Source organism: Brienomyrus brachyistius, chromosome 14, assembly GCF_023856365.1.
Source record: "Brienomyrus brachyistius isolate T26 chromosome 14, BBRACH_0.4, whole genome shotgun sequence".
Taxonomy (NCBI): Eukaryota; Metazoa; Chordata; class Actinopteri; order Osteoglossiformes; family Mormyridae; genus Brienomyrus; species Brienomyrus brachyistius.
In genome coordinates this window covers 24,642,352-24,665,149 of record NC_064546.1, presented here as the reverse complement: position 1 = coordinate 24,665,149, position 22,798 = coordinate 24,642,352, and the positions used below count along the sequence as shown (strand labels likewise).

The 22,798-nt window shown below is 49.8% G+C and overlaps 1 protein-coding gene across 1 annotated transcript in view; it reads right to left on the bottom strand.

The window, feature by feature from the left end:
- Positions 1-535: 535 nt before the first annotated feature.
- Positions 536-22,798, bottom strand: part of arhgef10 (Rho guanine nucleotide exchange factor (GEF) 10) — a 46,920-nt gene continuing 24,657 nt past the window's right edge. The window contains 10 exon segments of the mRNA XM_048974597.1: positions 536-4,016; positions 5,158-5,280; positions 11,718-11,892; positions 13,818-13,960; positions 19,107-19,264; positions 19,448-19,671; positions 21,003-21,089; positions 21,523-21,644; positions 22,017-22,117; positions 22,478-22,605. Of these exon segments, the coding sequence (XP_048830554.1) occupies positions 3,529-4,016; positions 5,158-5,280; positions 11,718-11,892; positions 13,818-13,960; positions 19,107-19,264; positions 19,448-19,671; positions 21,003-21,089; positions 21,523-21,644; positions 22,017-22,117; positions 22,478-22,605 (1,749 nt within the window). The 3' untranslated portion in view covers positions 536-3,528.

The window sequence follows — 22,798 nt, the reverse complement described above, 5'->3', positions numbered from 1 at the left end:
CACTATCAAATCGATTAAAATAGCAAATGCCAGATGTTGGGCTGATGACGGTACAACAGCAAGAGATGAGTGCAGTTCAGATTGGGACTTTATGGATCGTTCTTTATGGGAGTCGAGCTTCCCATCTTTTGTATGGTAATAAAACAGCAACCAGCTTCCTTAACAGCGATGGCAGCCACCATGCCGCCATTTTGAAGGTAACGTGACCCGCTTTTGCCACTTCGGGATTGTTTTGAACACTTTTACACCGAATGCAAATCTTCCTTCAGATGACTTACTTGAGTATCACTGCTGAATTGCGGTCTGCAGAAAAGAACCAACAGCACTCTCCTTCATAATGGCAGCGTTAGGAGTGGTTTGCTCTTGAACGTTGTGGTACAAACCGAGCCCAATGAAACAGCGGAAACGCCCTCAGACAGACAGCAGCGCCCGGGCTGTCACGCACGACCACAGTCACATAGGCTTGATGGATTATGCAATGAAGGAAGACATGACAGTTATGGAAATAACACTACAGTATCAATGCGAATCCTAATTCCATTGGTCTTCGGTGAGAAGAGTCTTTTTATTCTGAGTAACGTGTGGGTGGTGAAATCATCAACATATACAGAGAATGCACAAGCTGAGCACAATAAGGGCATCGCTTGGACACAACGTGTAACCTTCTGCTCTTTTACAGATAATTCGGTTAGCGCAGGTCATTTGAGGTAGGTATGGAATAAGTCAATGGGGTGTGGCAGGGGTGACCAGCCTGGTCATATGGCAGACAGCAAACTGGAACAGTGGAGGAATTCATGACAGACTCTGAAAAGCTGCAGGACGTGAATCTCCTTCTAGCTATTAATGACAAACAATCCAACGCGTTCGCACTCAGGCACAGCGATTTAATCAGATGTACCGTCAATGGCAGGCATGAAGTGGAAGGTCTCTCCATGCCACACTGACCCTGTGAGGAGATGCTGCAAATCAGCCCGGCTTCTGGCAACGTGTTTTTCCAGCACACAGGCATAGTGTGGAATTAACGCCTCCCTGCTGGCAAGCTGCCCTGGCACAGTGTGGGTGCAGGTGAGGGTACCATCCAGGCTGTGTGGCTTCCCAGGTTAGGTCCTTAACCCCAATCGCTTACATTCACTCCCTCAAATGTTAGTTGCTCTGGGTAAAAATGACTGCTAAATACATGTTGAGAAAGGGTTACAGGGCTGGATTATATAATCACTGTAGTAATTACATAAGAGGTAGCAGCTGTCCCAAAAGTTATTAATAAAATGGATGAATGAAATGATGTCAGGGGCGGCATGGTGGTGCAGTGGTTTGCACTGTTGCCTCACACCTCTGGGACCCGGGTTTGAGTCTCCCCCTGGGTCACATGTGTGCAGAGTTTGCATGTTCTCCCCATGTCGTCGTGGGGTTTCCTCCAGGTACTCCGGTTTCCCCCCACAGTCCAAAAACATGCTGAGGCTAATTGGACTTGCTAAATTGCCCGTAGGTGTGCATGTGTGAGTGAATGGTGTGTGTGTGCGCCCTGCGATGGGCTGGCCCCCCATCCTGGGTTGTTCCCTGCCTCGTGCCCGTTGCTTCCGGGATAGGCTCCGGACCCCCCACGACCCAGTAGGATAAGCGGTTTGGACAATGGATGGATGGAAATGATGTCAATGCATTTCATGTATGTACTGTGTTTTTTATTGCAAATGCACATTCACACACACATAACTGGTGTTAGATACACAACGTGGTCCACAGCTGTAAAGCTTTTAAAGAATAATGCAAAACAACAGCCGGGAAACTGTTCTTTCCTTTTTGATCAATTTCTTCCCTTGTTACCCCTTAACTTGGGCCTTATCAGCTGCAGGTATAAAAGGTCAGGAGTTGCAGTTGGGACTGGACAACACTAATGGTTGTGAAGGATCCTGATCCTGCAAGTCTTGAGCTGGCAGCTTAAACTAAGCTGGTTCAATGTGAAGTCACTTTGGATTAGTTTATTCAGTTTGGCAGTTAATCTGAATCAGCCTGTGGGAATGCATCCGATTTGGCGATTTGTAACTCCCGCTATAGTGAGCTGTAAAAAGGCAAAGCTCTTGGCGTTTCTCCTCCTTAAAGTGCCTCTTATACTGCTGCAATGCTGCCGGCTTTATCCCATATCACTCAGATGCCGCTTATAGTTGGATGTCAGCTAACAGGAAACGTTTTCAACCCAACGGTTCACACTCTGGCACAATGACCGTGGTCGCAAACAAAATATTGCTCTCATTGCAACTTTGTTAATGTAATTCAACATTAACACATACAACAATCCTTTTACTTTAAAGCTCTTAAATTTTAAATACAACAAAGACTAAATATCAATTGGGGAAACATGAATCACAAATTTAAACATTATGGGTCCACTCTTGGAACAAAGTGTTAACCTTTTTTGTAATGAGAAGTGAAAAAAACACCCCCAACTAAGCTACAGTATTAAGATATATCTGGCCAGCCAGAATTTCCCATCATGCTTCACGTCCACAAGGGTGTCAGTCATTGGTAAACCTGTGAGTCAATAGCAAGAAGCAAAATGTGAGCCATGTGTAAGCCTCATGTAAACTTGAATGTTGAACGTTTTCTAATGAATGCGAAAAACAGCAGTACAGAAAAAAATCCCTGTTATTCGTTCCACGTTGCCAAAAGGGGAACGAACATCTATTGAAACATATACCTTGCCAGTACAAGTTTGTTCGACATTAACGTGTTCCGTTCTGCCTCCTGATTAAAGCAAAGAAAATCCTCTACATCACCAAGTCTCAGACAAGAAGTCTGCGCCGCCCTTAACCGCAATACACCCTGCAGAAATCTTCTCTCATTGCCTCCCTGTAACAGTACTGGTATCAGATCGACATTTGGGTTCCCCCCCAGACAGGACACAGTGATCATTCCTCCATAATGTCTATCAGTCACTGAGTTTCAGAACTCGGTTGGCAACAAGTGTTCATTTGAAAAGGGAATGACATGGAATCTAGCAAACTGCAGAACATTAGAAGCGTTAAGGTAATAACGGATGAACAGGTTCAGCAGAAATAAGACCGATATTAAGGACATTTAAGTGGTATTTCAAGAGTTCAGGTTATCCTTGCTTAATTCACAGACAAGGAAGGCCAAAAAATGATTGACAATATGAAGAGCTTGCATGTGTTTTCTTGATCCCTGCACATCACACCAAGATGTTACATGGTCCAGTGTCTAAGCAGAAAGTGGGCCAAAACTCCTGGTACCAAGGGTTTCTGCAAGTTCAAATGTTTGCCTTCCCCTTCCAATTATCTGCACTCACCAGCTGCTCTGCGCTAATAAAAACAAATGGCAAATTTAGCAGTCAGGTCGTGCTTTGAAATGCCCAGAGCACCGAGGTCAACTCTCGACTCGTGTGTGAAAAGCTAACTGGGATTCTGTTACAACAATGTACGTCGAGTGAGAGAAGTGGTGCCGTCATGAAGATAGAGAAAGGCAACGATGGAGAGCACAGAGGGATGGCCGAGCTGCTGGCGGATGTCTCCCCTGTCAGGCACTGAGCAGTGGGATCTGCCAGACCATGATGGTGGACACAGTCTCTTCCGGCCGTGACTGCTTGGTCTTCCGGTTGACCCGCCGGTGCCCCAGGCCGCCCGAGACCACCAGCACCGAGCTGACGCTCACCTTGTGGCTTCGTTTATGCGCGTGCACGTGGGCGGGGTCGTTCAGCAGGTCGTAGATGGCGCTGTCCTCAGGCCTGTGCTCCAGGGAGCTCTGAGACAGAGCTAAGGAGCCACAGGAGGAAGATGAGGAGCTGGCTTCTACGGAGCCACCTGCCTCCCCCAGCCACACGCCTCGTTCCGCAGTCGGGCCCCCAGATGGGCCTGCGCCAGGGGAGCAGGCCTCCTCTCCATCCCGGGCCTCCTGGCTGGGTGTAGCAACGGCCTGGCTCTCCGGAGGTCGGTTACTCACTGCCGTCGCCATGGTGAGGAACTTAACAGGGCCGTTGTGAGCGTGGTAGGACACCATGCCGCGACCTGCCCACCAGACACACAGGAAGTGACACTCACCTCTGCATTCATGCAACTGATACAGCATAGAAAACAATGAGAAATACACGGGCTGCATTAGCTACAGAAGCAGAGAATCCATGTGGAGGATATGGCCTGGGGTCTGAAAAGCCCCACACCACAGTGCATGCCTGGTTCCCACAGCAAACCGCAGCAACAGATCCACAGGGATCTCCCTCCTCTGGGCCCCGATCCAGCGGAGCCTAAGCCGCAGAACAGACGGATCCGCCCAGCTGTGGCCTTAGCGGAAAATTAACCGGCCTGAAATAAATGCAGTCGTGCTGCCATCTGCATGCAGAAGGAGCAGAACCTGTTCAATCCCGGATTTCCAATCTGAACGTCTAATCGACTTCACCAATTTGTATATATAGAACGGCGTATCTGGCCTGGAATTACGGAAGCTCAGGAAAGGATGATGTATTCTCAGAGTGGCTTGAGTACTCAGGGCGGCGTGGGGAAGGGCTCTGAACCGAGCAGCGCTGCTCGTGTGTTATGTCAGATGCTAAAACAGGGGGGGGGGGGGACGGGACAGGACAGTATGAGTGTGGATATGGATGGAGGGTGGGAGGCAGTTTGCTATGGCCCATTCGGCACCATTCGGAGGGTGACTGAGTGCCATGTGAAAGTCCTAACGGCCCTGCCCCCGCCAGTGATGTCAGAGGGTGCCTGCTGCCCCCGCCAGTGATGTCAGAGGGTGTCTGCGGCCCCCGCCAGTGATGTCAGAGGGTGTCTGCTGCCCCCGCCAGTGATGTCAGAGGGATGTTAACCCTCTTAATCCTTTCCAAGTAATATGAATCTGTCATGCAGGAACCTTTTACGTAACAGGCAAAAGCAAATTTCCAAAGTTAAAGAAAAAGTACTGGAGTCCCAGGACAATAGTGTGTGTGTGTGTGTGTGTGTGTGTGTGTGTGTGTGTGTGTGTGTGTGTATCTTGCATATAATGTGGTAATGTCAAACTGTGGTTTGTGGGGTAATATAAGGCCTTGAAGAGCACGGAGCTTCTCCCTCTCACACGATGCCCTGTGATATACGGCTGAGCTGTTGGTGCTTCATGGCGTTACGGTGATGCCCCTAAACACGGCCCCTGGGGTGGGGGAGTGGAGCCCACCTGTGACCTTGGGGATACCCTGCAGCCGGGGCACGGAGAGCGCCACGGTCACCCCCAGGTTGGTCCCCACCAGGAGGAGGCCAGGACAGGTCAGGAGGCAGCTCACCGTCACCCTCTGGTGTCCTGGAGGACAGATGAAGAGAAAAAGGACTGGAGATACCACGGCTATTACATAATCCGCATGTTAACACTGCAGCACGCATCTGTGTATTTATCCTGGAATTAAAAATGCTACCAAAAAATAAAAAGTCCTTTGTAGCTTGAATGTGGAACAGACCACGGAAAATGGCCACTTAGGCTGAAGGGAGGTAGCACGACGGTATTTCTGCTGTATGCGTGGGAAAGTTACTATGGCAATGATGCTCTCAAGCCAATGGTTTCCTGGGAAACCTATCTTAAGCAATTTGGAGATGAATGCAAATGAGCTGGAATTCAGATCCCTGTCAATGTTGTGACACCATCTGGGTCTTCTGTGGGTGTAACTGGTTAAAATGGGCCTGCCTCATCAAAGCACAGTGTGCGCTGTACATTACCAGCTTACCTAAGGCAAAAACTATAGACTTGTCCTGCGGGCACCTAGACCTGAATTTTCATTCGGTGATACGGGCAGAATCGCTGACATTGGTGGACACCTGTTGCCCAGGTGAGTGCGTGGTTGCAGTTCGGTTACTATGGGTTTCCTTGGCCAATCAGAATACAGGAACTACTTCAAAGACTGTTAATACAAGGTTACCTTTGGTTTTCAGGAAAATTTAGCATGTTAACCACAAAATTAAGGGACTTACTGAAAAGAGCTGGTCATCACCGCAAGAGAACATGTTACGTGATTCAGTTCAGTTCTCCATTAAATATGCTACACAGTCATCTTTTTTCTCCCAGTTTTATACCCTGCAGCCTAAATAAGTACTGTTGAAGGTTAGCATCTTGCACTAGGTCTGAAGAAACCTCAAACGCAATGAAACCAGAACTCTGAAAGGAAAGTTCGGTCCAGAGGTGTCCCCAGCGGACAGGGGTGCCGGTGAAACTGACAGGACCAGCACTGCGCCCCGGGAGGGTCTGCTGCAGAACACTCCGGACGAACGTCTCATAAAGTATCGCGCCTGCAAACCTTATAAATCCAGATCAAATTCAACCCATTTCCTCTCAAATTACACTCACATATCGTGTTAAAAGAAGTCAGCAAACAATCAGAAGAGAAGTAACTTTCCATAAGAGAGGGAAGGGGGAAATAAATGCGTGGGGGGGGGGGGGGGGGAGCTTAAATCTTTTGATCCCACTAGTCGAACTCGGCACACCTGAAAACGATTACATGAGACTCCAAGCCAGCACCACAGCGTACCACTGAGCTCCTGTACCTGAATCGCCTCCACATGTGGGTGGCAGATCAACCCCTTTCTGCCCTTTTCTCCTGGCTCCAATTATAGCCACTCTAGGTCTCTTTCATAACCCTGCTGCTACACAAAAAGGCTGCTGGACACAACCATGAGTTACATGTATGCCTTTTAAGCAGGAGCCTATGACAGTATTACAGGGCCTTTTGTGTGTCCTACCACACCTCACCGCACCCTGTTCATCCTAACAAAAATGGTTTTGGGTTCATCGCCTGAAGTCGCCCTGAGGTAGGGCCACACACCCAGCTCGGACTGGATACTGGCTCTCTGGGCCTGAGTGTGTGTTCACCCTGCTGGCTATCCAGGAGCAGGTCTGCCCGAGTCCGCCTCAGGTAGCATCACGGCACATGACCCCATAGCTCACGTAACTGGACCCGGCACTGCCCCTTAAGCCAAGGTTTTTTGGTGCCATTTGCTGAGAGGATCCATCCAGCCTGGAGCTGCACCCATGCAGACTTCATCCAGAAGAACAGAGGACACAAGCTTACAGTAATACTCCACCTCTCATCTTCCACAATATTTGGATTTTCCCTCCCACTGACCTACCAAAATAAGGTCTAACCTACATCAACAAGGATCGGGTTTGATTCATGCTCGAGGTACAGGGTCCACTTTCATCTGCACATGTTCCAGAGGTCCACGGCGATATCAACATCGTGTCTCAATATAACAAATGAGACTAGCTCTCCCCGTTTCTACATATGAGCTTACAAGACCGCTGCTGACACTTATACTCACAAAAATACACGCCGAACCATGAAAAAGCTGCACGGTGATGACTGACCCTGGAGGTGTTGTTTGGGTCCACTGCGGCATGCATGGCTGGGTATTTAGGTCACCGCAGACAAAGCCTGTGAATCACATGCTCCTCCCTGGCAACAAGCAATCTGCTACTATGTCGCACCAGGGACAGTTTTATCTTTGGGAAAAATCCTCCATGCAGCTTTAAAGACCAAAAAAATCCTCCCTTTCTGACTATGAAATCGGGGGCCGTGAGCTTTTAATATATCTGAGACGAATTCAGAAGCCACTAAAGCTATTCATTCATTATGCTACACATATATATAAATGTAAATCCAATGCATATTTCTTTAGACATTTTAACACGGTTTATGTCCCACCACATGCATGTCAGATTAATGCATCTTCTTGCACAAAAGGAAAAGGTCCGGCGCTGGGATGAATGCAGAGACCCTGCTCTTATTTCCATATCAGAAGTGAACCCCCTGGGAGCCAGGAGGACTAGACACACACATCCATAATTCAGCTTCACAGCCTTCTGCATAGAAGGTGCCACCCTGCTAAGCCTTAAGCAAAGCCCCCTCTTGAGATGGTCTGCGTCGACCGCGACTTGGCCGCCAGATCGGAGAGGCCAGCAGGAGGCCTCGGGGCAGTCGAACACATGGCTCCCGTCGTCCCTGTTTCCACGGAGAGGAGCTGCACCCACACAGCACAGGCTGGTTCATTCAGGTGTGCCACTGGGGGGGGGGGGAGGGGACAATTTGAACTTTGAGAGGAAATGCCAGGTTCCTGAGCAGGATTGCTGCCCATATAAGAGAAAATGCAGAACGAAATAACGGTTCGGAAAAAATTCTTCAAATGCATGAGATTACATACGTATAACGTAAACGACTCTTCTAGGAATTACAGATATTCTGGAAAATTCCAGAGAAGTGCTTCAGCGAAGATTCTAAGCAAGCAGACAGAGGCTGCACTGTTAATTCTGCCAGAGTGGTCGCATTTCTGCCATTCTATGACAATTCTAGTTTCTGAAGTACATTTTCAACAAAAATGAAACTAAGGGTTCCAGACACCAGTGCATTTAAACCCAGTTCATGGATTTTGGTTCTTTGGACTGTAGATGGACAACACCAGCACAATCTGGAGGACATGCACCATATTGTGGCTGGGGCAGGAACTGGAGTGGAAAAGCCAGTCGAAAAGGTTCACATTTATACTGCAACGAAGAAGATTCATTAAACCGGTGTTCATAACCCTCAATGGCAGGGGTGGCAATCCTGATCCATGGAAAGCCGGTGCGGGTTTTTGCGATGACCTCTCAATCAGCCAATAACAGTGGATCCACAGGAGAACCTGTTATTATCGGCTGACTGACAGGTCATCCCAGAACCCAAAAACCAGCACCCCATAGTGGCTCTGCATGGATCAGGTTTGGCACCCCTGTTCTACCCCATTGATAATGTCAACAAAACTAAACACCAATAGCTTGGGTCCCAGGACAAAATGATCCCAACCACTGGACTCTTAAGCCTGGCGGGGCCCCTAGTGGTCTAGCGGTCCCCATCTGGTACCGGCACACAGCTTGAATAACTCCCATACAATATCCAGCTATATGAATGAATGACTCTTTGGTACGCGGGCCTTACTAGGTGGTCAATGCCACCACAGTAGATTCGAAAACTGTGAGGCTCACAGTTCACACCCTGCGGTGCTCAGCGTGCAGGAACACCGCGGGGCGAATTCCATCTGACTTTCGAAAGGCAAATCCGGGCGTGTCTGTACAAATCACAGGAGAGCCAGTCCAGCCCTTCGGTGAAGCAAAACAGTTTTAGGTGAACTCGGGTGATTACAACAGAAGCATATATCCACAGATATCCGTGGAAGTCGACTCCTAGGCAGCAAGGCCCCAGGGCACAGGGAGGCTCAGTCCTTTGAGCTCCTCCTCTTTGCAGCTGACTTCCTGCCCGCGCAATGAGCCTCATTATCTAACTCTCCTGGGGGGGCCCAAAAAGCAGCAGAATCACACCCTAGCATCTTTACCCTCCCCCGTAATGACCAAGGTACCCGCCTTCAGGAAGAGGAGCCGGACTCTCCGTGTGTGGGACAGACTGCTTCAGGGCTGAGGCAGCAGGACTGAAAGATCATTCAGTTAGATAAATAAACCTCAGCACTGATGGTATCCTGAAACAAACAGAGTGCAAGCTGGACTTTCATTCAGATCCAGGCATGAGACAATATGCCAGTTTTTCGGAGCATTATGTTATCTCAGTCGCACAGTCAGATTGCCTGCCGCTCAAAGATTGCACAATGAAAATCAATCACTCCTCTGGGTACGTGCTCATAAAGATTTTTGTGTCGATATACATCTTTCCCAGTACGACACTGGAAACCAGTCAAAACAAATGCGCCAACACGGCCATATTCTTCCTTACAGAAAACTGTGTCCCCTTACCCCATCCGTAATTGTCACTCCCACATTACATCACTTCCCGCTGAACATGTTTTGACAGCTCCAGTGATGCAAGGGACTGAAAATCAGATCAAGACACATGACACATGTCCCTGGCCGATTGTTTTGTTACCCAATCATTCATGAAAAGGCAGAAAAAGCAAACACTGCTAAAGTAAAGACAGAGTGGGCAACCTACAGAAAGGCAGAAATTTGTGCGCAAACACACGGGTTCTAGGTGAGAAGCGACTATAAATAGGTTTGTAAAAAATGGTGGACAATCCAGAGGAGCGAACAGCTTTTGAAACTGCTACATCATGGGTGAAAACGTGACCCAGCAGGAGGAGCAGCTCCGTGCTCTACAAGAGCGGTTATTAGCCCACAAACCGCAGAACGACTGTCCTATGACGGGGGGGTAAGGGGTAGATCCCAGAACAGCGAACAGAGCCCAAACGCCAGTAAACAAGGCAGGACAAACAGCGATGCCTTCTTTCCCTGCAGGGGGACTGCTGATACTTTCAAGACATTTTCAGTAATTAAATTTCAGCCCATGTTGTATCAACTATGTAAATGTTTAATGACCTCCGTATACCGAGGCCCCTCAGGACAGAGTCTGCACAGTGTAAAGTAGGACCCCCAGGACTTCTTGGCCCTCACCAAGACCAGATACATACAGACACATATGATTCCTGCCATTCCTTTCGTCAGGAGTGTCGCCTTGCATTTCTGTAAGATGCTGAACACGTCAGTCATAGTCAGACACGCTCCGGGCTAAACACAGAGGTTGTCATTTCTACTGCAGTTCGATTCAATCTCACAGTCTGTAGCGTTTCGTCAAAAGAAAAAATAAGAAAAGGATGCCAGCATCTGTCATGATAGTCCCTCTACGGCATGACGGACTGTGGCGGGTCTCGGAGTGACCTCTGGGGTGGAGACTAGACAAGTGCCTGACAGGACGTTTCCATGGTTTCTTTATCGTTCTGACAAGTAGTGAGCATCTGAAGACCTTGAGGCGTTATTTATGGGGAGCTACGAACAGCCTAAATGTTCTCCTCTCCCATCCGTACTACAATGCGAGTCACCATGAGCGACACCCACCCACGCCGGTACACAAAGTGCCTGGCTTGGCACAACAGCCATCCTGGCCACATCGCCAAGGCTGCACGAGCTGCCTGCCCTCTCTCAGCTCCCCATCCAGGACACAGCACTTTACCCTCGAGTTTAACCCTGATCCACAGGCTGTCCACAGCATCCTGCACAGGTGTCCCCATGTATAAATTCTCCCCCCCCCCCCCCAAAATGCCTCACTACCAACATTTGAGTATCTTTACCAAGTGAATTACGCTCCTCTGCGTGACCCACGGTCGCTCCCAAGCACGTTGCCTATGGTTACTGCCGAAAATCCCGCCAGCTTAGCCTGTGCCAAAGTGGATAGAGGAGCAAAAGGCCCCCCCTACAGCTGACTGAGGGCTCACCGTGCAGCCCAGCGAAAAAAAAGAGAGACGCCCGCGATGAAAGGATCCTGAAGTGGGAAATTCACACGCCATGGGAAGGCGGGACAGGAGGGTAATGGGAAGCAATAAAGGTGCGGCATGAAAGATGACTGACACGTCATGGTTTGTCAGCTCGCGGTTAGATACAAAGAGAGGGTGTAACCCTACACCTGCTCATCTGAAGAGGCCGGATATGCGAGATCAGTGCGACATTTAGTTCAGAGCAATCAGAGAAGCTTCACAAGGTGGAACAGTAGCTCGCCCTGCGGACCGCATAAGAACATAAATACTTTGATTCAAACCAGCATTCTTGATTGATATAGAAGTACTGCAAACCTTTGGGGGGGAAAAAAATGAAGGCCTTCCCAAAAAGCCAAAATTGCGCGCTCCCAGATTTCCAGTATGCAGGTCAGGTGGTCCTGACGCGTGACCCAGTCACGGGGAAATGGGAGGAGCTCTGGGTGGCGGGTGGGCGGGGCCACCTACCAGAAAGCATGTGGTGCACGGGCGTGGCGATGTTGATGTCCTGCAGGTGCGCGAGTGTCTCCGTGTGGAAGAGCCGCAGGGTCGAACCGGAGCTGAAAGCAATCCAGATGCCCACGCCGGCCACCACCATGTGCGACACAACCATGCCTTCGTCCTGGTGAGCCTCCAGGTGGCGCTGTGGGGAACATGGCAGACAGATTGCATTCCCACGTGTCTGAAGACCGGGCAACTTGGTTCTGGTTGTAACTTGGATCTTCTATCCACTCATTATTATCATTTGTCTGGAAGGATAACCCCGAGACAGTCCACATGTAGCCCGCTCACCCCATTGGGACAGCCTGCAGCTTGGATGCACAAGCTGTACTTGTTAGCCTAGCAACCAACCAGTCACAAAAATTCAAATAGTTTTCTTCTATCACTCAACCAGTTACTTCATGAGGGTGACAGGGAACTCAGAGGTTAAGGAACCAAACTTTACATAATGTAACTACTTGAAGTCCTAGGAGAGACAGCTGATCTGCACAGCTGTGTATTATAAATGAAATCATCCATTTTAGATTGTGACTCCTCTGCTTGGCCAGTAACAAACAACTGTGCTCCCGTGGGGGGAGAGCTCATCTGAACTGTGCAGCCCCCCCCCCCCCGCCTTTGTTTCCTGGCCCCCCCTGGCTGGGACGCAAGCTGCTTCCCAAGCCCCGGTGCAGGTGGTCTGCTGAACGAGGCTCACAAACGGGATGAGGAGTCGAGTCCCCGGCTGACTATTCTGGGATGGGTCCGGGTGCAGGTGTCACTGTGGTGGAACGTGACACAATGCATGAGTCACTGTGTCCGGCAGAGCGTCTACATGTGGGCTGGGGACCGACCCAAATGAGCACATGGCCGTAGTGAATGGCATCCACAGCTTTGATGTCATTAATAAACACTTTCATTACTCGTGTTAGAAAGGACACTGAACATACATCCCTATTTGCACAACTGCTGTTTTTACCAGAGTAGTACATTATTTTTATTTTTTTTTTTAAATACAGTTTCTTTCTTCACATATTTATTGTCTATTTTACTTACACTATTCTTTGTATTTATTTCTACCTAAATTATCCTTTGTTGCATTTATATCTTCTGCGGTAATGGACAAAGAAATTTCCCCTCACAGGGATCAATGAAGTTCCATCTTATCTTACATCGTACATAAAGTCATGACGGCCCGGACATCTGCTGTGTAACGGTTTAGAAAATGACTTAGAATAATGACTAAATATGCCTCCAAACTGGGAGAGAAAAAAAACAAGCATTTGAAATACCAAATCAAAGCAAAACACAGAGGACGTATCTCCATCACGTCCGTGTTTAACAACTACGGGCTACTCAGCCTACACGCATCCTGCATCATGTTTACTAATGTGTGCCATCTGTAGTTTTAACAAGATGTACATCATCTGCACAGTGCTGGGCTTTGGTCTGAGGACGAGGGGGTCACACAGCCAGGCTGTGCTGCGTTAGCCGATCTGGTGAGAGTAAGGCCAACATTTTCACGAGGGCTGGACAGATGGAACATTTCATACTCCTCTCCCTCCCCCTGTACCAGGCTCAGATTCATTCAGCTCTCCTTTCTTCCTTTTTTAAAAATACCCTGCCCTCCATCCTCTGCGTGTCAGTGTGTCGGGTTGTTTGGGGGGGGGGGGGGGGGCAGGGTTTGGGGGGTGGCCCCAGCTCCTACGCCCACAAGCCTCACCACGAGGAACAGGCGAGTTGCATAAGATGCGGAGACTGAGGCGGGAGGAGGAGGAGGAGGAGGAGGAGGAGGAGGTGCTGGTGAGCTTGTGAAAGCAGCTGCGTTTTCGCTTCTACAGCCCAAAGGCAAAAGCACGACACGCTGCAGAGGAATCTGTCAGGCGCCCAGTCGCTGCTCCGCGAACAAACACACATAAACATCCACACACGTTAGAGCTATAAACGTCACATCTCACAAGCAAACCTAAGAGGTGGGTGTGTCATCAGCACCATGTGACCTACAGGGTGTGTTCCTGTTGGCTGATAATATGTCAGCGTTCCCATATCCCACAATCCTGTGCTACCCCCTCCTTAAAGAAACAGCACTACCTCAATGGCGAAGGTCTTGCTGCCGATGATGAAGACCTGGCCCCCGCATGAAGCCCACACGTGGTCCTCCACTGCCAGCATGCTCTTCACAGGAAGCACCCCTAGTTTCACCAGCTTTGGGGAGTCCACGTCCCACTGGCCATCTGGGGGAAGACGGATGAGGACGTGAACCTGATTGTGTGCTGTGTTTCAGGGCGCTACAGGTCGACTTGCAATGACTGGAGCTTGACAAAGAGCACTCGCACAAGACTGGGGCACCTCAAGCAGAAGCCTGCCTGGGCACCAGCGGAAACCAGCCCAGTAATCTCAGGATGCAGGCTATAAAAGCCACAGCATGCTCTGATGGAGAATCCTACCAAAAGCCTCTGAAGCCAGAGTGCAGGAGATAATCGCGGTTCCTGCCATTAGGAGAGAGGAGCAGCGAGAATAACAATAAAAGTGGAAGTGCAGTACACCCCCACCCTCTGCCACTTAATGAGCTGAGCGTGTGCGTGTGTGTGCGTGCCTCTGTTACAACACCCCCATCACCCCTGTAATTTATGCACATGCTACAGTCAAAAAACTGAAAATGTCAAAAAGTCTGGTATTTTGTTTGGTTACCTATGATTGTATGATTAAGGGGATTGGTGGGATTAGGATTTTTCCCAAAGAAATTAATGGAGAGTCCCCACAAAGATAGGAATACAAACGTGTGTGTGTGCGTGGGTTTCGACTAACAGCCTGCTGGAGCTCTTGTGTCACAGACCCGCGCCCACGAGGTCGTAGAAACCCACCCCTCCACCATCAATCTTTAACGGCTTTGTCCCAACCAGCGCCCCCTACAGCCAGCCCAGCACTTTCCACGACGCCGGCCTGACTGCAGGGGCGTGGAGCTGCTCGCGGGGACATGTCAGCGCTTCTCACACTGCTGAGTAACACAGTTTTATCGAAGGGGTGTCAGCAGGATGGAGGAGCTGCAAAGGGGAACATCACACAGCCAGTGTAATTAAAATAATCAGATCAAATGCACTGCCTCGTGCCCATTGCTTCTGGGATAGGGTCCGGACCCCCCGCGACCCAGTAGGATAAGCGGTTTGGAAAATGGATAGATGATCAAATGCAGAGTTGCACAGTATCTGCAAGGAGGGCTCCGCAGGCAACGGCGAGAGCTCCTCTCGTTTTTCACACGTTTGCAAAAAAAAGATGCAAATCCTTCCGAAACCCATCTTGAGTTTGAAAAACAACTTGCGCAGGGCTCCATTTCGGCCCAGCCTGTCCCAACAACCAGTACATCCTCTCCGATCACGACGGTCCGCGATTAACGAGCGGTTTCCACCTTTCACACTCATGCCCGGCTCGGTGACGGAAACCAGCGAAGAACGGCAATAGAAAGACCCAACCAGACAGCAAGCGGCAAGTTAAAAATGCATGATACGGAACGCCTAAGTAAAGCGATGATCCATGGTGACATCAGCAAACTTGGCTATACAGCTGGATGGAAGTTTCAGTCAGAGAGATTGAGCCATACCTTCTGCCCTCACCACGCTATGCAAAGCGTAATCCACGCCAGCCACTCAGGTCTGCTGAGATCACATCACCGGATGCTGAACCCAGTCTCCCGAGGGCCTGGAAAACTGTGGATCTAATCTAAATGCTAATCCGGGCTGGATAATCACAGGCTAGTCCACCACTTTCCCATGGACCAGCACAGGAGTCTTAAAACTTTCAGGAGTGACTCATTTTTGCTTTCAAGTTTTGACAGCCGGTAAAAGGAGAGCTGGGCAGATCGAAGTACGTGACAAATCAATCAGAGGATTAGTATGTCACAATCGACAGCGACTTCCCCGAATCAGCACGGCTGTTTCATGGTACATGCATCAAAGACTTGGTTAAAAAGAAATTATTTGAAAACCAAATGGGATACAAATTTAAATCCTAAATTATTTTATTGTTTTATCCTGAGCCCGTAGGAGCTGCATGAAATATTTCCAGCCATTATGATATTCTCACATGAAACCACAAAGCAATCAATGAAAGACTTTCGTTCCCGTAAACCAGGTGTTGTAGAAGAACTCTTCCAGAGTTTTATGGAGAAGACAGGACAAAAGTGGGCCGAGGTAGTCAGACATTCCTGGAAGGCTGCACCGCGGAGCCTGGTGACGTGGAGTCACAAAAGGGTTGTTTTTAACGGGCTCCAGGCCGGGAGCCAGGGAGCAACGACAGGGCCCAGAACGGACCCACAACAGCTCAGAGCCCAGTCCAGCTCACTTTCAGGGCCATGAAGAAGAGGGAGGTGGGGCCCGAGGGACGTGCAGTCAGACATTCCTGCAGCCCCGTGAAAATCGGTCCTCATAGTTTAGCCAGATGACAGCCTGCAGACACCTGCCCTCCCCCGACTGCAGGTTAGGGTGCCGAGAGATTCGGGGTCAGGCGCTCCGCTCTGCATTAGCTGTCATACTTCTGCACGCACGTTAAAAGTGTCATAAAGCATGGAGCGGAGGTCATGATCTGATCTGAGATCAGAGCCAGCAGAGGTACACAGGCACTGGCAGGTGGAGGATCAGGTGACAGACAGTGAAGAGCGGGGTGGGTGGGGGGAGTTCTGGGGAGAAGATGAATCACAGACTCCGGCCCACATAATCACTGGTGACTGGACTGGGGGGAGGGGTGCTGAATAGCAGTGGAGCAGGAAATAAATATATAACATTGGTGCTAACCCACTGGCCTGTTTAAGAGGTATGAGCTCACTCATGGTGCTGCAAGACCGGGTTCTGTCAGCTACGGGCCAGGATGATCTTAGTCAGGACACTGAGACCTCTGGAAGTCCATTTGCTGGACGATTAGCAGAGCTATAAACCGACAGAGCCAAAAGAAACCAGACAAATCTAATATTTTTTCTGTCTGGATCTGGAAGGTTTCGCTGGATCATGGTATGCTGTCCTGCAGCAAAGCAGATGCACTCTGCATGATTGGAAGCGTTAGCGTCGGATTTAACGTCAGCGAGACTTAGGGGGACAATTCCACGTTAGCGTCGGATTTAACGTCAGCGAGACTTAGGGGGACAATTCCACGTTAGCGTCGGATTTAACATCAGCGAGACTTAGGGGGACAATACCACGTTAGCGTCGGATTTAACATTAGCGAGACTTAGGGGGACAATTCCACGTTAGCGTCGGATTTAATGTTAGCGAGACTTCATACTATGGCGTCTGCCTGCCTAATTACATAATGATGTCACAGCCACCCGCGGGGTCACTGAGACAGGACCACCTGCTCACCTGGTAGTCAGCGGCTTAAATTATTGGGCGAGTGCGATCCAATTTTCCGGTAGCAACAGGAAAAATGCGTAATGGCTATGGTGTTGTGGGATGGCTTCAAAACCCCTGGGATAGATTGATGGAAAGAGGAAAACAGAAATAACTCCCCATAAAGACTTTCTCAGAAAAGTCTGGGGCACCATGGAGATCTGCTGTCCCCAAACTGAGGCCCAGGTCTGCGAGAAAATTGTCAGGGACATAGTAGAGTGTCAAAGACGAGAGAAATGACACACTTCCCTGGCAGTGCACAGAGAGCACGGCTCCGGTCCCTGTCCGTCTCGGCCTTCTGTAAGCAAGGAGAAAGAACCCCAGCCACTTTGGCAGACGTCTCCCAGGGCCCAAGCTGACGCCATCGCCGAAACAGTACCCTGCTCTTCTACCTCCTGAGCGAGGACAGCAGGAGGACAGCCGCTGAATGACTCTGCAGTCCAGCATTCTCCCAGCTCACATTTCTGTCTCGCTTTCAGGTCCACACAGTGTTCATAATAAACAGAGAGGCTGATTTCACAATGCCTGGCTCTCAGGAGAGCCCAAAGTTAAACATGAGGGTGGCTAATGACTCTCGCTGGAGCCAAACAATACTACACTTCCTAGCAAACACAATCACTAACCCAGAAGGTCTCCGCCAAGTATGAACGCACAATTAACCGGGGGGCGGGGGCTGGAAATAAACGCAAACGATCCAGAATAAATACCGACCACCCCCAGTGACGTCCTGCATCTGCAGAGCCAAAAATACAACACACAGGATTGAGATCACATCTTTGCTCACTAAGAACTAAACAATAAGGCGTGTCTCCAGGCCAAAGAGCACAGCTCATATGTGTAGAAGCCATTCTCTCCAAACACACTATGGTAAGATGTCATAACTGGCTCATAACAGACTGAGCAGTCACAGCACACTAGGCAGATAGGCTTAGCCGGCATACCCTGGTATTTAGAATTCCCGAAGGTAATATTTTTATTACCTCCAAAAATTCAGACAGTCTTCTTTCTATTAAACTGGACGCTGTATTAAGGCAATGTACTGTTATGCATAACATTAATGGTGATTGGAGTCTCAGTTAATATAAAAAAAAAAAAAAACGTGGTCAGACAATGACGTGCGTATGTAGGTTAATGTCACAGAGACAAAATGTGCCGCGAATGCGCTGTAAACTGCAGGAGCATGTGTGGCGTATGTGAAACCTAGTGCGCATGCATCCAAAGATCGGGCATGTGTCACACATCGGGCAGGTGCTGCAGATCAGGCAGGTGTTGCATATGAGGCAGGTGCCACAGATTGAGCAGGTGTCACAGATCGGGCAGTGACAGTAGCATCGAACAAAGGGTGCTTTTTCCAACATTTTGTCTCCTTGTTTCCTTAAAACTCAGCTTTTGCACTGATGAGCCTGTTTATGCTCTCTCTGATAGTTCACAGTATCATTACTTATTTTTTCTTTAATACTGCCATAAACTGTATACTGGGGTAAAATGTCTAAAGGGTAAGACATATGAAAAAAATATGTTTTTTGGACTGTCCCATTAACATAATGTTTATTCATAAACACAAATCAAGTAGGAGACAATCAGACTGCAGCCTATTACTACATTATTAGTGCAACGTTTTAATTATTAGTAATTTTGCAAATTTATTGTTATCTATAAATTATATATGGGCAGTGGTTAGCATTCGCCTTAGACCTCTGTGACCTGGGTTCGAACCCCCATGTGTGTGGAGATCCTGCAGGTACTCCGGTTTCCCCCCACAGTCCAAAAACATGCTAAAGTTAATTGGAGTTACCAAATTAGGTGTACATGTGTGAGTGGTGTTTGAATATGCCCTGTGATGGGGTGGCACCCCATCCTGGGTTGTTCTCTGCCCTTTGCACCCATAGGCTCCGGACCCCCCTGCAACCCGGAAGAGTACAAGTGGTAACAGGAAATGGGAGGATGGATATGAAGGTACAACATAGGATGTGTGCATGAGTAGCCCTCAAACCTGTAGCCTCACCTGGGGCCCTGGAGTAGACGGCGACAGAGCCGCTCACGAGGCCAGCATACAGACACCGCGCCTCGTACACCAGGCTAGTTACGGTCGACTTCTCCGGCGTGGGGAAGTGCTGAAGCCGGACCTTCTTCGAACGCTGGCTGCTCTTGTACACGGAGATGCTGGAAGGAGCACAGGACCGCCAACGAGGCGCAGTCAGTGCTGCATGGGTGAGGTCTACAGGGTCCCAAGCACTCTGACTGCCCTCTGCATGCTCTCCCAGCATGCCTGTGATTTTTTTTCAGGTCTTCTTGAAACCGATGGCAATGGAGCAACGCGATGCTGGGCCAGACGACTGCACAAACCTCCCGTCCTCCATCCCCAGACAAATGGTGGGGGTTCCCCCGGCCTTCCCGAGGGAGGAGTCCATTTCCGGGACTGCCACAGCGTCCTCCTGGGTGTCGTCTGGAGGTACGTGGGTCATGCACAGGATGCGAGACTCCACGTTGAAGCACTCCGTCACCTTGGGGCTGGAGCTCTGTAGGGCCACCACGGAAATCTGGCCCATCTGATTGGTGCAGCTGGCCACCTGACCGGAAGCGAACCAATGGGGTCAAAGAAAAACCAGAGGAGCGGGATAGCCCTAAAGCGGCGCGGCTCATATCGCCTTACAACACAGGTGGGCTGCTGTCTTGAATTTCAGCAAGGAGTCAATTACTATTCACACAGCAGATAATGGCTCTGCTTTGAATGCAAAACAGCAAAACTAAAACCACATCAGGGTGTCTCAGCGAGCAGCACGGTAGCCTCGCATCACTGTTATGGGTTTGAATTCCACGCCTGTTCCGTATGTGCTGATTCCCAGCAGCTTCCCCTAGACTGCTGATAGTGCTTGAGTGGATGCGCCCAGCAATCGACTGGGATCCCATCCAGAGGATCCCCAGCCTTGTGTCCTATCCTGCCTGGGACAGATTCCAGGCCCTTCATGACCCTGTACTAGGTAAGCAGCTGGGAGATGGATGACACTACTTAATACCACATCTGAAAGTCAAAGAGGTGCCTATGGATATGTCAATAATACATTTTTATTTTTAGAGTAACATTCCAGATTGGCCTGAAAATGCTACGTAAAATGAGCAAACTGCATATTTCAGATCACTGCTGTAATGCATGTTTGCATCCATGCTATAAAGGGTAGAGATGAGGCATCGAGCACAGTCTGGCCCTGGGCGCCGTACAGTATTTTTACGGGGGGGGGGGGGGGGGGTCACTAAAACCATTTAATGTGAAACACATCCTTTAGATAAACCACTTGTGTTTGTGGAAGAGGAAGCAGGAAGTGCGGACGGTGGGAGGGCACAGAGCCCAATGAAAAGCCTCCCAGCTAAGAGCACTCTGCGGCCGTAAGTGGGACGTTTCTGGGTAACAGCCAGCAGAGGAGCTCAATTATTCATCCAGATCGCAAGGAATTATTCACAGATTACAGAGCCGATCTGGCGAGCTTAACCCTTCGTTTGCCTACATAACGACAATATCAACAAAAAGCAACGTCGGGACCTTACCACCTCAAGTGTCATGCAGCCAAACAGAATATTCTGGATGAACGGTAGCTAAAAGTGCTGATTTTTTTACTGCCACTGTGGTGTCATTAATTTTTACTTAAGCATTTTCTAAGCACTAACCCTGAGGCAGAGAGGGAGACACCCAGCTTACAAAGTGGGGACATTCACATTCTCTGCGGATACACTCGCGCTCACACGGACGTGATTCCGGCTTCCACCATCTCCACAGCAACTGCTTTTCACACAAACCTTTCCCACACAGAGCCCCCAAGCCCGGTGCGGTCGGCAGACAGGACCTGAAGGCGGCCGGCGTGCGAGCAGAGGGCGTGAGAACCAGTAGTACATGAGATACGCTCACCCACACGCAGCCGTGCCCCATGGCCGGGGTGTCGGCGGTGCTTTCGCTGTTGTAGAGGGGCTCAGGGTTGTGGGCCGCGCATTCCACCTGGGGGGGGAGGGGTGAGGGGGGTAAGGCAGAGAAGCCAGCCGTCACCAAGAGGGAGGGATCAGTGCCAAAAACGGAATGGAGTGATCCGATTTCCAAGCAAACAGTCCTGAAATGAATGACCATTAGCTCACGGCTGGAGCAGTGGGTCAACGAAGATTTAGACCTTAAACCAGCAACATTCGATTAATGTTATGGAGGTTTGCTTGGTTTGGATTATATGATGACAATAGCCAAAAAACATATATAACCAGAAAGTAAACATGAGTGCTTAAAGTTGCCATGGTGATAATACTTCTAGAATAGTAGAACAGAGGTGCTATAGCTTGTGAATAGCTGCCAGTCCTCTATATAAAATCGGTGACTTAGAACGTGTGGTTCTAGGTGGGAGGGGCACGCCGAGCATCGCCACGGCCCCCGACGGACGCCCTGCCTTGAACTCCTGGAGCTTCGACATGACCACGGGCAGCTGCCTCAGCAGGAGCGGATGTTTCCGGCGCGTCATCTGATTCACGTCGTCCTCGGCATAGAACCAGCCCAGCAGGTTGTCGTCTTCTGCGAGGGAAAGAGGCGGGGGGCCCCACCACAGACCGACCGAAGAAGAAAAGCTCAGTCCTGACACACGCAGATATACGCTTCCCGTTTGAGAGACACGTTTGCTCCTAAAAGGCTGGATAAAACAAACTTCACTTTATAACTCCGGGACCCAAACAGCGAAAGCAGCCCCAGTGCCGATCAAATTAATGGAAGTTAATAAAATGAGGAGGTTTATAACAGATGGTGTATAACTTTGACTGCTGGCACCAGGCCGTTGGCCTTAAATGATGATTCCATAAAAAGAGGACAGGTTCATAGGGAGAAACCGCACCACTCTGTCCAAAGACCCCCATGCTAAGAGAGGTGTGGAGGTCAGCAAGGCGCCCGTACCAAGGGTCAGCTTGGCCATCTGCAGGCTGCTGATCCATGACTGCTTGGTGGCAGGACTGAACGTGTTGAACACTGCGGTGAAGAACGTGGGCCGGCCAGACCTGCTGGGGGAGAAAAGCGACTCATCACCTGTAAGTCAGATTCCACATGGGGTCCTCGATAGCGGCGGGCGGGGGGAAGGGGGACGTTCACTCAGCATTCTGGGATAACAACATCGGAGGGGCCAGAGCTGGGTCTGCCATTAACACGGATCGGAACGGAAAAGAAGGTTCAAGAAATTAAATAGGCACATGGAGGCGAGAGTGATGCATGCATTTATGTCAGCTAAACAGGAATTCAGAGGTGCTCAAGCTCAAGGTTGCCACATGGAGATCAACACGCTTGAGAAAGCCTATGGGAATGAACAGCAGAAAGGGCGGGGTAACTGGGGGCGACTGTCGTCACGGGAGACGGGGGCTGACTTGTCATGCTTTCCAGGGAGTTGCAGCTGGATGCGACAGCGGTCTGCGGCTCGGATCTCCTCCTCCTTCTTGGCGATGAGCCGCTGGAGGCCGGACACCCAGTCCTGGGCTACGGTGGTGTTCACATTCTGCAGGGTGGGCAGGGGACAGGTCAGAGGTCGGTGTGGAAAACACACGGAGAACAGTAACTCCCTCGCTTTGCCGGGACATGCTGTACAGCTCGCCTACAGGACATGCTCAGGACGCTGAGCATCTGCAAGGACTAACTTTACTTGGCTGGTTGCCAATTGCGTGACTGATTAGTTCAATAACTGACCCGTG